Source organism: Orcinus orca, chromosome 6 (assembly GCF_937001465.1).
Source record: "Orcinus orca chromosome 6, mOrcOrc1.1, whole genome shotgun sequence".
In the NCBI taxonomy this organism is placed as follows: domain Eukaryota; kingdom Metazoa; phylum Chordata; class Mammalia; order Artiodactyla; family Delphinidae; genus Orcinus; species Orcinus orca.
Window position 1 is genome coordinate 40198920 of NC_064564.1, and position 13356 is coordinate 40212275.

General features: G+C 44.6%; 1 protein-coding gene across 2 annotated transcripts in view; it reads left to right on the forward strand.

The window, feature by feature from the left end:
• Positions 1-333: 333 nt before the first annotated feature.
• DCAF12 (DDB1 and CUL4 associated factor 12) overlaps positions 334-13356 on the forward strand; it is a 42191-nt gene continuing 29168 nt past the window's right edge. The window contains exons 1-2 of one of the 2 annotated variants that reach the window (XM_049711106.1): positions 334-460; positions 3021-3275. In XM_049711106.1, coding sequence (XP_049567063.1) covers positions 437-460; positions 3021-3275 — 279 coding nt within the window. In that variant the 5' untranslated portion in view covers positions 334-436. Of the gene's footprint in view, positions 461-1566; positions 1928-3020; positions 3276-13356 lie in introns of those variants that run through there. The other variant, XM_004275092.2, reaches the window with a different exon arrangement.

Consider the following 13356-nt stretch of genomic DNA (forward strand, 5'->3'; position numbering starts at 1 on the left):
GAAATGGTGAGCTCTGCTGGAAGGTGCATTAGGGGATAGTTCCTGGGATGTCAAAAGGAAGTGCACCAACCTCGAGGATGAACCTACAGCCTGTGACACTGGCAGAGGAGACCAAGATCCAAGCACAGCCCAACAAAAACCTAGAGATTCTCAAAGGAATTCCAGATTCTTGTCCTAGGTCATCCAGGGCATTGTGAGGCAAGACAGAATTGGAACAACAGGCTATAAAAAGGAAGCTGACCCACTACTGACCCACTCACTGCGTGTATGTTTCTGAAGGGATAGGTCTGACCAAGTAAGACGGAGCTGCCTTTCCCAAGGTGGCATTAGGGGTTAGTGGCAGTGCTGACTTGGGATGGCGGAGGACACTGTCTCAATCTGGTCTTTGGTTCCGATTGGAAAACAAATCCAAATCTCCTCGTAGGCAGAACTTCAGATGGGCCAACAGAGCTCCCTGGAGGTATGAGGCTTGAAGCCTGAAGGGATCATCGGGTAACTGGGCACTACAGCCTGAGGGCCATCAGCCCCAAGGAAGAGCTTCCTGCTTCCTCAAAGGATTTCTTTGCCTGAGGAAAGGTGGGAGCTGGCACACAAATCCGTACAGAATCTTCTGAAAATGGAGGCAAGGGTGATCCTGAAGAAGCCCCCTTGTCTGGTGACCAATGACTGTCCTAACTGGACTGACAAGTTAAAGGCCCCTCTCTTTGTGGTTCAGAATTTCACCCAATCTGCCCCATGGAGACGTAACCTGGGCCCCAAGGAAGAGGCAGGCAGTAGCAGTCCCCTGTTCTAGTCCTCACCTTAGGACTGCATGGAAGACGTAAGAAACATAAATTACGGAGGGAGGCCTATTTCATAGAGCACAAAAGACTGTGTGGCCGGCAGGTCACGGGACTCTAAAGGGAGGCGAGGTACCACGCTGCAGCTAAGGAAGAGGTAACTGAGAGGCTGCTGCGATTAGGGCAACACAGAGGGTCAGGCGGGGCGGGGAGGAGGCCAGCAGAGGGAGAAGACTGAGTGGAAAATGAAGCCTGAGAGCTCCCCAGGAGTGGGGAGAGGGTGGCCTGAGGCCCTGGGTCTGGTGTTGGGGGGACCTGGGCTGACTGTGCCCAGCGTGGATTTCGCGTCGGACACCACCTTGCGGGTTGGGAAAAGGAAGTTAATGCCTCCTCTCCACAGTGTCCAGCCCTTGGCGCCAGGGCTCGGCTTCATAGGTTTGGGGAAACGTGCAGCGCTTGTTTGAGACAACCAGCGGTGACTGTGGGGTAAAGGCGTGTTGGGAGGGATTCCTTCCCCGAGCGAGGGTAATCGCCCTCACTTCCGGGTGCCTGCGGATGGGAGGGTGGGGCTCCGAGGTCGGGGGCCAGAACCCAGATTCCTTTGCCCCCAGGTCGCCCACCTCCAGCGGCAGTCAAATGGCCCTTGAAAAAGGGCTGGAGGCCGCTGAGCAACTGCCGGGAACTCTACAGCGAGCCCTAAACCCAATCCTTCTGTCCGCACTGCATCTCCGTGGCGACGCGCTACGAAGTGCGGCTGCGCGAGGATGACGGAGCGCGGGCGAAAGGGAGAGGGTGTTTTGGTTCCAGCCGCTCGCCGTCCTTTCCAGACTTGGTCGTCGGAAAGCTTCGGGTTCCTGTCTCCCCTTCCCCTTCCCCTTCCCTTTCCCGGCCCCGGTCCTCCCTCCCTCCCTGCCTCCCTGTTTTTCTACTGCCGCCCGGGGTCCGGGCCATTTTCTGGACCGGGCGCACTACGGTGCGCGGCCCCGGGGCCCAGTATATGACCTGCCGCCTTGCTCCCGCTCGCTTCCCCCGCCCCATGTGGCTGCGGGGCCGCGGCGGCGCTGCCCACTATGGCCCGGAAAGCAGTTAGCAGGAAGCGGAAAGCGCCCGCCTCGCCGGGAGCTGGGAGCGACGCTCAGGGCCCACAGGTGAGGGCTGAGAGGCCGGGCCCCGGGTGATAAGGCCGAGGCACCCAGAGGATAGGGTTCGCAAATCAGGGAACCGGAACGAGGTCCGAGGTCCAAGGTCTTGGGGGGACGGGGGGCGGGTGAAGAGCGGAGCCGTGGTCAATAGGATCCGGGCTGGGCCAGCAGGAGTTCACTGAAAAGCAGATAGGCAGCAGGGGTGAGGAACTAAAGGGGAACGTGAAAACGAGACATATTCCGGGGAGGCCTGCAGCCGGGAACGGGGCTTGAGGAGAAAACCAACTGGGTTTCTGAGGAAGGGAAACCGAAGTCGAGGAGAATCGGGAACAAAACCTCCCGTAAAATACCGGGAGAGACCGTGAAGTCCGCCTTCCTGTGGCCCGGGGAAGGGGAAATGATTGCGTCTCTCGTATAGGAATGAGCCTCCCTTTGGATACCCAAGCTCTGAGCTGGGCCTTTTGGCACTTGGACCCCTAGATGAAACAGCAGGTTCCAGGTATCACTCCTGTCCTGCTCTCTGGGTCCCTTCAGACTCAGATTTCCCGTGCCTCCCACCCCGTTGGTGTTTGATTTTTGGAATGCTGTAACTGCTTGGAGCGCAGACCTGGTGACAGGAAGGCGGCCACTGATAGGGCATCCCTGAAAGACCTGGGACCCCAGTTGGGCTCCTTGGGTTGCACCGTCCATGCTTCGCGGGGAGTACAGGCTGAGAGGGAGAAGGGGGTCCGTTAGAGATGCAGCCGAGGTCTGTATGTTAATCTCTCGGCCCTTCACTCCCTTCTCTATCAAGGATAGCTTTAAGGTACCTGATTCCTTCACTTATAAAAGGCCTTAGTAAACCTTTCATACTCTTTTCTGCTTACATTCCTTTCCTTTTCAGCCCTTGTTTTCCATAGGTATCACTATGAGCAGCATCTTTTCAATGTTGGAAGAGTTAAACTGGACTTCTAGCTTGACTTTCCTGTTCCATTGTATTTGTATTTCTGTTGTATGTAAATCCTGCAGGTTGAGTTCTTAGTGATTTCTCTAATACAGTAGGATCCCTTATTCTGACAAAGGTAGCCAAAGCAGTGATTTCTAATTTTGCTTTCCACAGTTTGGCTGGGATCACTCACTTCACAAAAGGAAAAGACTCCCCCCAGTGAAGAGATCCTTAGTGTACTACCTGAAGAACCGAGAAGTCAGGCTACAGAATGAAACCAACTACTCTCGAGTGTTGCATGGTTATGCAGCACAGCAACTTCCCAGCCTCCTGAAGGAGAGAGAGTTTCACTTGGGGACACTTAATAAAGTGTTTGCATCTCAGTGGCTGAATCATAGGCAAGTGGTGTGTGGCACAAAATGCAACACGGTAAGTTTCTGGGTGGATGTGAACTATCTCTTAGTTCTGGATATATGGCTCCACATGTCCTAGAATCTCTCACTGCTGGTTTTCCCCATTAGTTCTTTGGGGGAGGAGATTGCCTTATTCTCCTTTCCATTCCCTCCTATCTGTTCATGACTTCTTCCCTTTTCTATTCCTTTTCCCACTTCCACATTTCTTTTCTGGTAAATCTTCAGAGGAGTCTGTTTCTTTAGGCCTCTTGCCATATGGATATGCCACTGCTTCTTGATTTTTTTCCCCCCGTTTTTATGTTGTCTTTTAAGTCAGAGGCCTCAGAGGAAAGAATGATGGTCTGGGCATCATTCAGGATACAGGATAGTGAAAACCTAGGTGTTGTCTGCTAGGCTAAAGGCATATGTAGAAGTATTTAAACTCGTACTTGGCTAAAGATAGGAATAAGACAAACACTTTCTTTTTAGGGGATAGAATCGAAAGATGTATTTCCTATAAGAAAGGGCAGGGAAGTATGTTCGGTGGTATATTTCAGGATGTATTAGGTTGGCCAAAACGTTCATTCGGGTTTTTCCATAAGATTTTATGAAAGCCCTGAACAAACGTTTTGGCCAACCCAATAAATGTTTGGTCTTTGCAAAGTAGCCTTCTGAAAAGAATTCAGTAGCAAGAAAAATTGAATATGACATGAGTAGGAGAGTATTTTTACGTAGAATGACTTAGAAGATAGTTATAAGTGAATGAAGGGGAAATTTTATCAGTAAATTTAACCAGAACAATTAAAGGCATGGATAAAATATCAATCCATGATTGGATATTGTGGATATGATTAGAACAGAAGAGCACAAATAGCATGATGTCAGAGGAATGGCAAGTGAGAAAAAACAGGGCCTACAGGTGGGAAGTGATTCTTTTTTTTTTTTTTTAAATAAATTTATTTATTTATTTATTTTTGGCTGCTTTGGGTCTTTGTTGCTGTGCGCAGGCTTTCTCTAGTTGCGGCGAGCAGGGGCTACTCTTTCATTGTGGTGCACAGGCTTCTCATTGCGGTGGCTTCTCTTGTTGCGGAGCACGGGCTGTAGGCACGCGGGCTTCAGTAGTTGTGGCACATGGGCTCAGTAGTTGTGGCTCACGGGATTAGTTGCTCTGCGCCATGTGGGATCTTCCCGGACCAGGGCTTGAACCCGTGTCCCCTGCATTGGCAGGCTGATTCTTAACCACTGCACCACCAGGGAAGCCCTGGAAAGTGATTCTGATTAACATGTGAGAAAAGATCAGATGTAGGTCCAGCTGCTCTGTTTTCACCTCACCCTGGGTGAATAGACAAGAAATGTCATAATGGCTGGGTGAATTTACCCTGGACAGAAACACATCTTGGATTAATTGAAAGAGAAGATGGCTCTAGATCAAGAAAGTCTTAAGTACTAGGAGAAGTATTTATTTATAAAGGACATAGGCAAAGGTTTAAACATGAGTTTTAAGGAACGATATAATACCATGGTGGTTGAGGCCAAGCTTTCATTTCCTCTTTTGTTGAAGGTTGCTTGTTATAAACAAGGCTTTCAAAAGTAAATAGTGGTGGCAAGCTCCTACAAAACTTCCTTTTCCTAGTCTCTCAGGTTTAAGAGAACTGTCTTGGTTTAAGAGAACTGTCATCGTTGTCACTTGGATTAGAAAGAGTCTTCCATTTAGAGGAATTCATTTCACACCCCATAACCATACAAACCATCATAGTGTTTTGCCCCAGCAAATGTTGCTGAATTTTAAACTGAATTGATCATCATAATCTCCTGCTTCTTGAATTTATTTACCCTCTTTTGAAGGTGAGAATAATGTTGAGTAGTAATTTAACCTACTCTTGATATGTGCCTTTCTGTCTTCCTGTTTCCTCATGACTTAAAGTATTTAAGTAGAGTCTTGCTTTCTTTTCTTTTTATAATTAGTGTTTTTCTTTGCTTAGCTTTCAGAACCAAAATTGGGAATCAGGAACAGTGTTCTTCTCTGAACTTTGTAATATTTGGCAAATGATTCTCTTATCTGTGCCTTTGTTTTCCCATCTGTAAAATGCAAGTGCTGAGAAGGTAGCTGTATACATCTTGGGAAATATTTCAAGTTAGCAGTATCTTACTTGTTCAGAAATAGTAGTAGTGATAATGAATCCAAAGCCTTTTCCAATGCTCTTGGCACTCCCTGGGACTTCCCTCAGTTTAAAAGGAAAATTACTTAAATAGTTAGCACTATCTTTGGATAATATCTGAAGAGTTTGGGGAGGGAGGAGTTCATGTTGGATTCTCAAGAGTAAATTAAGTTTTGATGTATTGAAATTTTACCATCAGTGAAATGATTTAAATGTATTCAGTAGGAAAGGTATACCACAACTGTTTATATTCTAAAATAATCTTTTTAATATGTATCTGTGGGTTAGAAGTGCTTTTTCTCTTGGCTGCTGTTGGTATTCATGAGCGTTTAACTAAGCGTTTAACTGTTAGCGTTAACTAACAGATGCTAAAAAGTTAGGCCATTTCCGAGTTAACTGACTTGGGGCTATAGTATAGAAACATTTGCTGAGGCAGTGGGTCATCTGTGAAAAAAGCAGTAGAGGTTTTGTAAATTATTCTGTAGCTTGATTGGTGGGGTGGGAATTTCCCTGTGCTATGGGCTAACACTCAAACTAGGGGCAGTCCATTCAACCTCTCTGAATTCCCTGGGCCTAATAAGCACAGGAATAAGATTGCTAGCCTATGTTTTTTGCTTTTTTTTTTTTTTTTTTTTTGCCACACCACACAGCTTGCAGGATGTTAGTTCCCCGACCGGGGATCGAACCCATGCCCCCTGCATTGGAAGCTCGGAGTCCTAACCACTGAACTGCCAGGGAATTCCCCAGCCTATGTTTTAATCATTAACAACATTACAACACTCATATTTTTACTAAATTATTTAAAGAAGGAGAGGTAGTATAACCTTAATTGAAATGTGGGTTTGGGAACCAGGATGGGTAGGTATATTTTCCCGGTTTAGTGTTACAAACTCAGGTTATGTACAGAGCCATACAGAAAAGCTAAATAAGAGAAGCTTGCCAGAAAAACGTTTGAAACAAAAAAACATTTAAAGAGAAAATGTTTAGTTTTGTGCTTTCAATCAGTTGAAGTTTGAGAGGGGATGAAGATTGAAGTTAGTGGTTTAGGATTCACATATGTATAAGGGATTATTAAAATTGTTCTATTACCATGGAGAGAGGGTAGAGAAGTCAGTCTTGGGTTCCATAAACCTTCCCTAAAATTGCAAAAATATCATTAGATGTATGTTTTCTGAGCATGATGTGGGAGGGTGGTGTAGGGGAGCAGTCCATAGATTTCATTACATTTTCGGAGGGAATATTGTGAGCCAAAAATGGGTAAGAACCATTGATATTGACAGGGGGGTTAAGAACAGAACCTTGGAGAACACCTACATTTATGGTGCAGGAAGATCTGCTACAGGGGGAGCAGGGAGGTCAGAGGAAAACCAGGAGAGTACCAAAAACAATTCAAGAAAGTGGATATTTTGAGAGGGGTTGGTTTGGGAAGGATGGTGATAGGCAGAGTGATAACGTGTGCAGAGTTTGAGGTTTTTAATTTTAGACATGAACTCTTATTTCCCATATTTTGACTTTCAAGGACTCACTCACCTATAATAGATAAAATTGCTCCTTGCAGCTAGGGTGAACCTCCACCGCAGGGAACCATGAAGCCACTCAGTAAGAGAGTGTTAGAAAGGATTTGCAAGGGTGATTTGGGGAAAGGCTTAAGTGGATAGGATTTTCACAGGAAAATCTCCTGTGGAATTATTTTCAGCAAGACCCCAAAGCCTAAGTGATAGTACCAGGCTAACTCCTGTTGCCAGAGCTGCTTTTATCTTTCTCACCAATTCCCAAAGTAATGGTCAGAGGTATACTGCTGACTTCACAGGTAGGCTTGGTGGATCACAATGAAGCAGACAAGATGAGGCTTGGGCTGCAATTTGCTGCCAGATGAGAGGAAGAAGCACTTGGAGAAGCCTAATTTGGGGGGTGGGGTGGAATAGTAGTTACCAGGGTTGAGAAAATAGCTATAATATTATAAACTTGAGTTTACATATTCAAACTCCCGAAATCATAAAAGCAGAATATGAAACTCAATTTGAGACACATGGAAACAAACAAAGGAAAAATGTGGGAGTTTTTTTCTGACTGGATTTTTTATTCATTCCTCCTCGTATTACTATTTTATTTTCCCAATGGGGTTACAGCCCTTTAGAAAATGCTTTAAAATGCTTGCAGAATTCCTTGGGTTTGGCCAAGTGTACATCTCGGGTTAACAGCATTCTTCTTTTTTTTTTTGAATTTTATTTTATTTTATTTTTTTCTGTCTTAGCAGTACACGGGCCCTCACTGTTGCGGCCCCTCCCGCTGCGGAGCCTGTGCTCCGGATGCGCAGGCCCAGCGGCCATGGCTCACGGGCCCAGCCGCTCCGCGGCATGTGGGATCCTCCCGGACCGGGGCACGAACCCATGTCCCCTGAATCGGCAGGCAGACTCTCAACCACTGCGCCACCAGGGAAGCCCTTGAATTTTATTTTATTTTTTATACAGCAGGTTCTTATTAGTTCTTTACTTTATACATATTGGTGTATACATGTCAATCCCAATCTCCCAACTCATCTCAGCACATCCCCCCCACCCCACCCCACCCCACTTTCCCCCCTTGGTGTCCATATGATTGTTCTCTACATCTGTGTCTCTATTTCTGCCTTGCAAACCAGTTCACCTGTACCATTTTTCTAGGTTCCACATATATGCGTTAATATACCATATTTGTTTTTCTCTTTCTGACTTACTTTACTCTGTATGACAGTCTCTAGGTCCATCCACGTCTCTACAAATGACCCAATTTCGTTCCTTTTTATGGCTGAGTAATATTCCATTGTATATATATATACCACATCTTTATCCATTCGTCCATCAATGGGCATTTAGGTTGCTTCCATGAGCTGGCTCTCGTAAATAGTGCTGCAATGAATTATTGCATGTGTGTGTGTGCATGCAATAGTGGGTGCATGTGTCTTTTTGAATTATTATGGTTTTCTCTGGGTATATGGCCAGTGGTGGGATTGCTGGGTCATATGGTCATTCTATTTTTAGTTCTTTAAGGAACCTCCATACAGTTCTCCATAGTGGCTGTATCAATTTACATTCCCACCAACAGTGCAAGAGGGTTCCCTTTTCTCCACACCCTCTCCAGCTTTTGTTGTTTGTAGATTTTCTGATGATGCCCATTCTAACAGGTGTGAGGTGATACCTCATTGTAGTTTTGATTTGCATTTCTCTAATAATTAGTGATGTCGAGCAGCTTTTCATGTATTTGTTGGCCAGCTGTATGTCTTCTTTGGAGAAATGTCTATTTAGGTCTTCTGCCCTTTTTTTTAATATAAATTTATTTTATTTATTTATTTTTATTTTTGGCTGTGTTGGGTCTCCGTTGCTGTGCTCCGACTTTCTCTAGTTGTGACGAGCAGGGGCTACTCTTCATTGTGGTGTGCGGGCTTCTCGTTGTGGTGGCTTCTCTTGTGGAGCACAGGCTCAAGGCACTCGGGCTTCAGTAGTTGTGGCTTGAGGGCTCTATAGAGTGCCGGCTCAGTAGTTGTGGTGCATGGGCTTAGTTGCTCCGCGGCATGTGGGATCTTCCCGGACCAGGTCTGAAACCCATGTCCCCTGTATTGGCAGGCAGATTCTTAACTCCTGTGCCACCAGGGAAGCCCTCTGCCCATTTTTTGACAGGGTTGTTTGTTTTTTTAATATTGAGCTGCATAAGCTGTTTATATATTTTAGAGATTAATCCTTTGTCAACAGCATTCTTATCTGTATGATCCTTCTATATTTTGTAGTTAGGATATTAACCTGCTAATTAGGTTTTAGTTTTTTAAATGGCATATGGTTATTCTTTGTCTAGTAAGAAATGTTCACAGTTATCCCAGAATTAGTTTTTATCTTATTTTGAGAATATTTGACTCTTTTGAGAGGAAGATTTTAGATGTGGAAGTGATAGAATTGCTATCTTGGCAAGTTCATTCTGCTGGGCACATGTGCAGAAGTGTTTGTAGATTGAAAATCATTGTGTAAATGCTTCAAAAAGTCTAAAGTACTATGTCAGGTTAATTGATGTTTTAAGGCTTTAGGAAGAGGAGCAGTAGGAATAAGTTTATGCCTCTTATATGTGATGGTGCTAGAGTTGGCTGCCCTTTTCTGACTTGTCTTCATCTTGAGAAGGTCTTGCTTGGATTAACGCAGGTATGGGCTCCAGGAATCCTGTTTCATGTAGTGTGTTGCAGACTTTAGTCACCCTCTGTATGTGAGGGAATTAATGGTCAAGAATGTTAGGGTGTGACCCATGTACTTATGATCAGTTAATCTATAGCAAGAGAGACAAGAATATACAATGGACAAAAGACAGTCTCTTCAATGAAAATTGGTGCTGGGAAAACTGGACAGCTACTTGTAAAAGAGTGACATTAGAACATTTTCTCATACCATATACAAAAATAAACTCAAAATGGATTAAAGTCCTAAGTTTAAGACTGGAAACCGTAAAACACCTAGAAGAAAATATAGGCAGAAAACTCTGACATAAATCATAGCAGTATTTTTTGGGTATATCTCCTAAGGGAAAAGAAAAAAAGCATAATAAGCAAATGGGACCCAATTAAAAGCTTTTGCACAGCAAAGGAAAGCATCCACAAAATGAGAAGACAACATACTGAATGAGAAAATATTTGCAAGTGATATAAACAATAAGGGGTTAATACCCCCAATATGTAAACAGTTTATACAACTCAATATCAGAAGAACAAACAACCTGATTAAAAATTGGGCAGGGGCTTCCCTGGTGGTGCAGTGGTTGAGAGTCTGCCTGCCGATGCAGGGGACACGGGTTCGTGCCGCGGTCCGGGAAGATCCCACATGCCGTGGAGCGGCTGGGCCCGTGAGCCATGGCCGCTGAGCCTGCGTGTCCGGAGCCTGTGCTCCGCAACGGGAGAAGCCACGGCAGTGAGAGGCCCGTGTACCGCAAAAAAAAAAAAAAAATTGGGCAGGGGGCGTCTCTGGTGGCGCAGTGGTTAAGAATCCGCCAGCCAATGCAGGGGACACGGGTTCAAGCCCTGGTCGGGGAACATCCCACATGCCACAGAGTAGCTAAGCCCATGCACCACAACTACTGAGCCTGCACTCCAGAGCCCGCAAGCCACAACTAGTGAAGCCTGCACACCTGGAGCTCGTGCTCCACAACAAGAGAAGCCACCACAATGAGAAGCCCACGCACTGCAATGAAGAGTAGCCCCCGGTCGCCACAACTAGAGAAAGCCTGCGCACAGCAATGAAGATCCAGCGCAGCCAAAAACAAAATAAATAAAATAAATAAATAAATTTATTTATTAAAAAAAAAATTGGGCAGAAGGCCTGAATAGACATTTTTTCAAAGAAGACATACACATGACCAACAGGCACGTTAAAAAATGCTCAGTATCCCTAGTCATCAGAGAAGTGCAAATCAAAACCACAGTGAGGTATCACTTCACACTTGTGAGAATGGCTTTTATCAAAAAGACCACAAACAACAAATGTTGGTGAGGATGTGGAGAAAAGAGACCCCTTGTATGCTGTTGGTGGGAATGTAAATTGGTGCAGCCACTATGGAAAACAGCATAGAGGTTCCTCAAAAAACTAAAAGTAAAACTACTATATGATCCAGCAGTTCCACTCCTGGGTATATATCCAAAGAAAAAGAAAGCAAAAACTCTTAATTCAAAAAGATAACGTGCACCCTAAAGTTCATAGCAGCATTATTTACAATTGCCAAGATATGGACGCAACCTAAATGTCTTAACAACAGATGAACAGATAAGATGTGAGATATACACACACACACACAGACACACACACATACATACATATATATACATACACTTGCACACAACAATGGAATACTCCTCAACTATAAAAAATGAAATTTTGCCATTTGCGACAACATGGGTGGACCTGGAGGGTATTATGCTTAGTGTAATAAGTTAGAGAAAGACAAATACTGTATGTTATCACTTATATGTGGAATCTAAGAAATAAAACGAATGTATATACAAAACAGAAACTGACTCACAGATATAAAGAATAAACTAGTGGTTTCCAGTGGGGAGAGGGAAGAGGGGGGAGGGGTAAGATAGAGGTTGGGATTAAGAGATACCAACTACTATGTATAAAATAAATAAGCTACAAGGATATATTGTACGACACGGAATATAGCCAATATTTTATAACAACTTTAAATGGAGTATAAGCCATAAAAATTTGAATCATTATGTTGTACACCTGAAATGAATATAATATTGTAAATTAGCTATATACTTCAATAAAAATTTAAAAATTAATAGAAAGGGTTAGGGCCTGAACAGCAGTCCTATGGAAGGATTCAAGAATTTTAGGGCAGCTTTTCTCAACAAGAATATTGATGGTGTTTTGGTGGTTTCTTCCTTCTCTGGGACTTTACCTCGTATTGCTGGAGATTTCACATTCTTGGCTTCTGCTCCATAGATGCCAGCAGTCCCCCTCTACCCTGCACCCTCAGTTATTGTGACAATCAGGCACATGCATGTGTACACGCAGGCACACATGCATGCATTTTCAAACATTGTGCCCTCAGTTGACAACCACCTCAGAGCTTGAGGTGGGCAGTTTTTCTCTTAAGTGATCTGAGCCCTTTATTTCAGGTATAGTCTGTTGGAAGCTTGGGACGTTGGAGAATGAACATAGGAGTAACATAGTGACTCTTGCACTCCAGGCTTTTTTTTCTAGCTGGATCCTTGATAGACATTACAGTCAGAGAAAAAGGTCTTCTCAAGCTGACACGTGGACGTTTTTTCTGTTGGAATGGGAGCAGTGCCCGGTTCAGCTTCAAGATGAATGAGAGTTTTTCCTGGTGATATCTAGGAGTATTGCTTTTTAGCTTGACCTTAAGCAGGATTCTTCATATATTTCCTGGTGTAGGAGATAAAAGGGAGAAACTGACCCAGAATTGGCAACTGGGTTCAATCCAGGATTATGGTTGGACTGCAACATTTGACTGCTGCTGCTGCTTTTTTTTTTTTTTTTTAATTAATTTATTTCTGGCTGCGTTGGGTCTTCGTTGCTGCGCGCGGGCTTTCTCTAGTTGTAGCAAGTGGGAGCTACTCTTCATTGCAGTGCATGGGCTTCTCATTGGGGTGGCTTCTCTTGTTTCAGAGCACGGGCTCTAGGCATGCGGGCTCAGTAGCTGTGGCTTGTGGGCTCTAGAGCGCAGGCTCAGTAGTTGTGGCACACGGGCTTAGTTGCTCCGCAGCATGTGGGATCTTCCTGGACCAGGGCTCGAACCCATGTGCCCTGCATTGGCAGGGGGATTCTTAACTGCTGCGCCACCAGGGAAGTCCCAACATTCAGCTACTTAAACTGCTGATTCCACTTGAATGCCCTTATATGCCTTTGGATCCTTGGAGGCCATCAGTCCCTCTCACTTGTAGGTGGGGATGTTTTCATCAGGACAGTTTTTGAATGTGAGAAGAAATGGAGTAATATTTCTGCATTTCATTGGCTAGAATGTAGTGGGACAACTTTGTGTTTTGTGTCTGCTTTTACTAAATTTATAACCATTTATTGAGTTTTTCCTATCTGTAGCAAGACACTGCTTCATGTGGGGTTGCAGTAATATAGAAACAAATCTCAGACAGCGCTGGAAGGGACTGTAACCACTGGCCTCCACTTTTTTTTGGAGTTGAAGAAACAGACCCAAAGGGAGAAAAGTTATTTGCCTGAGATTCTATAATGAGTTAAGTTTGGGTCCTAATTTTCCTTATTCCTTGTCAGAATTCTTTATGTTATGCCAAGTACTCCTCAAACTTTCACTGCAATACCCGTAATGGCAGAGGACTGCCTGACCTCTGCTTAGCTTGGCTGGGATACAATACATAGCTGTGTGCAAAGTTAATAACAACATAGATGCCTCATTAGACGCGCCAACCAGGAGTGCTCCCAAGAGGAAGTCATTCCTAGCTAGGGTATT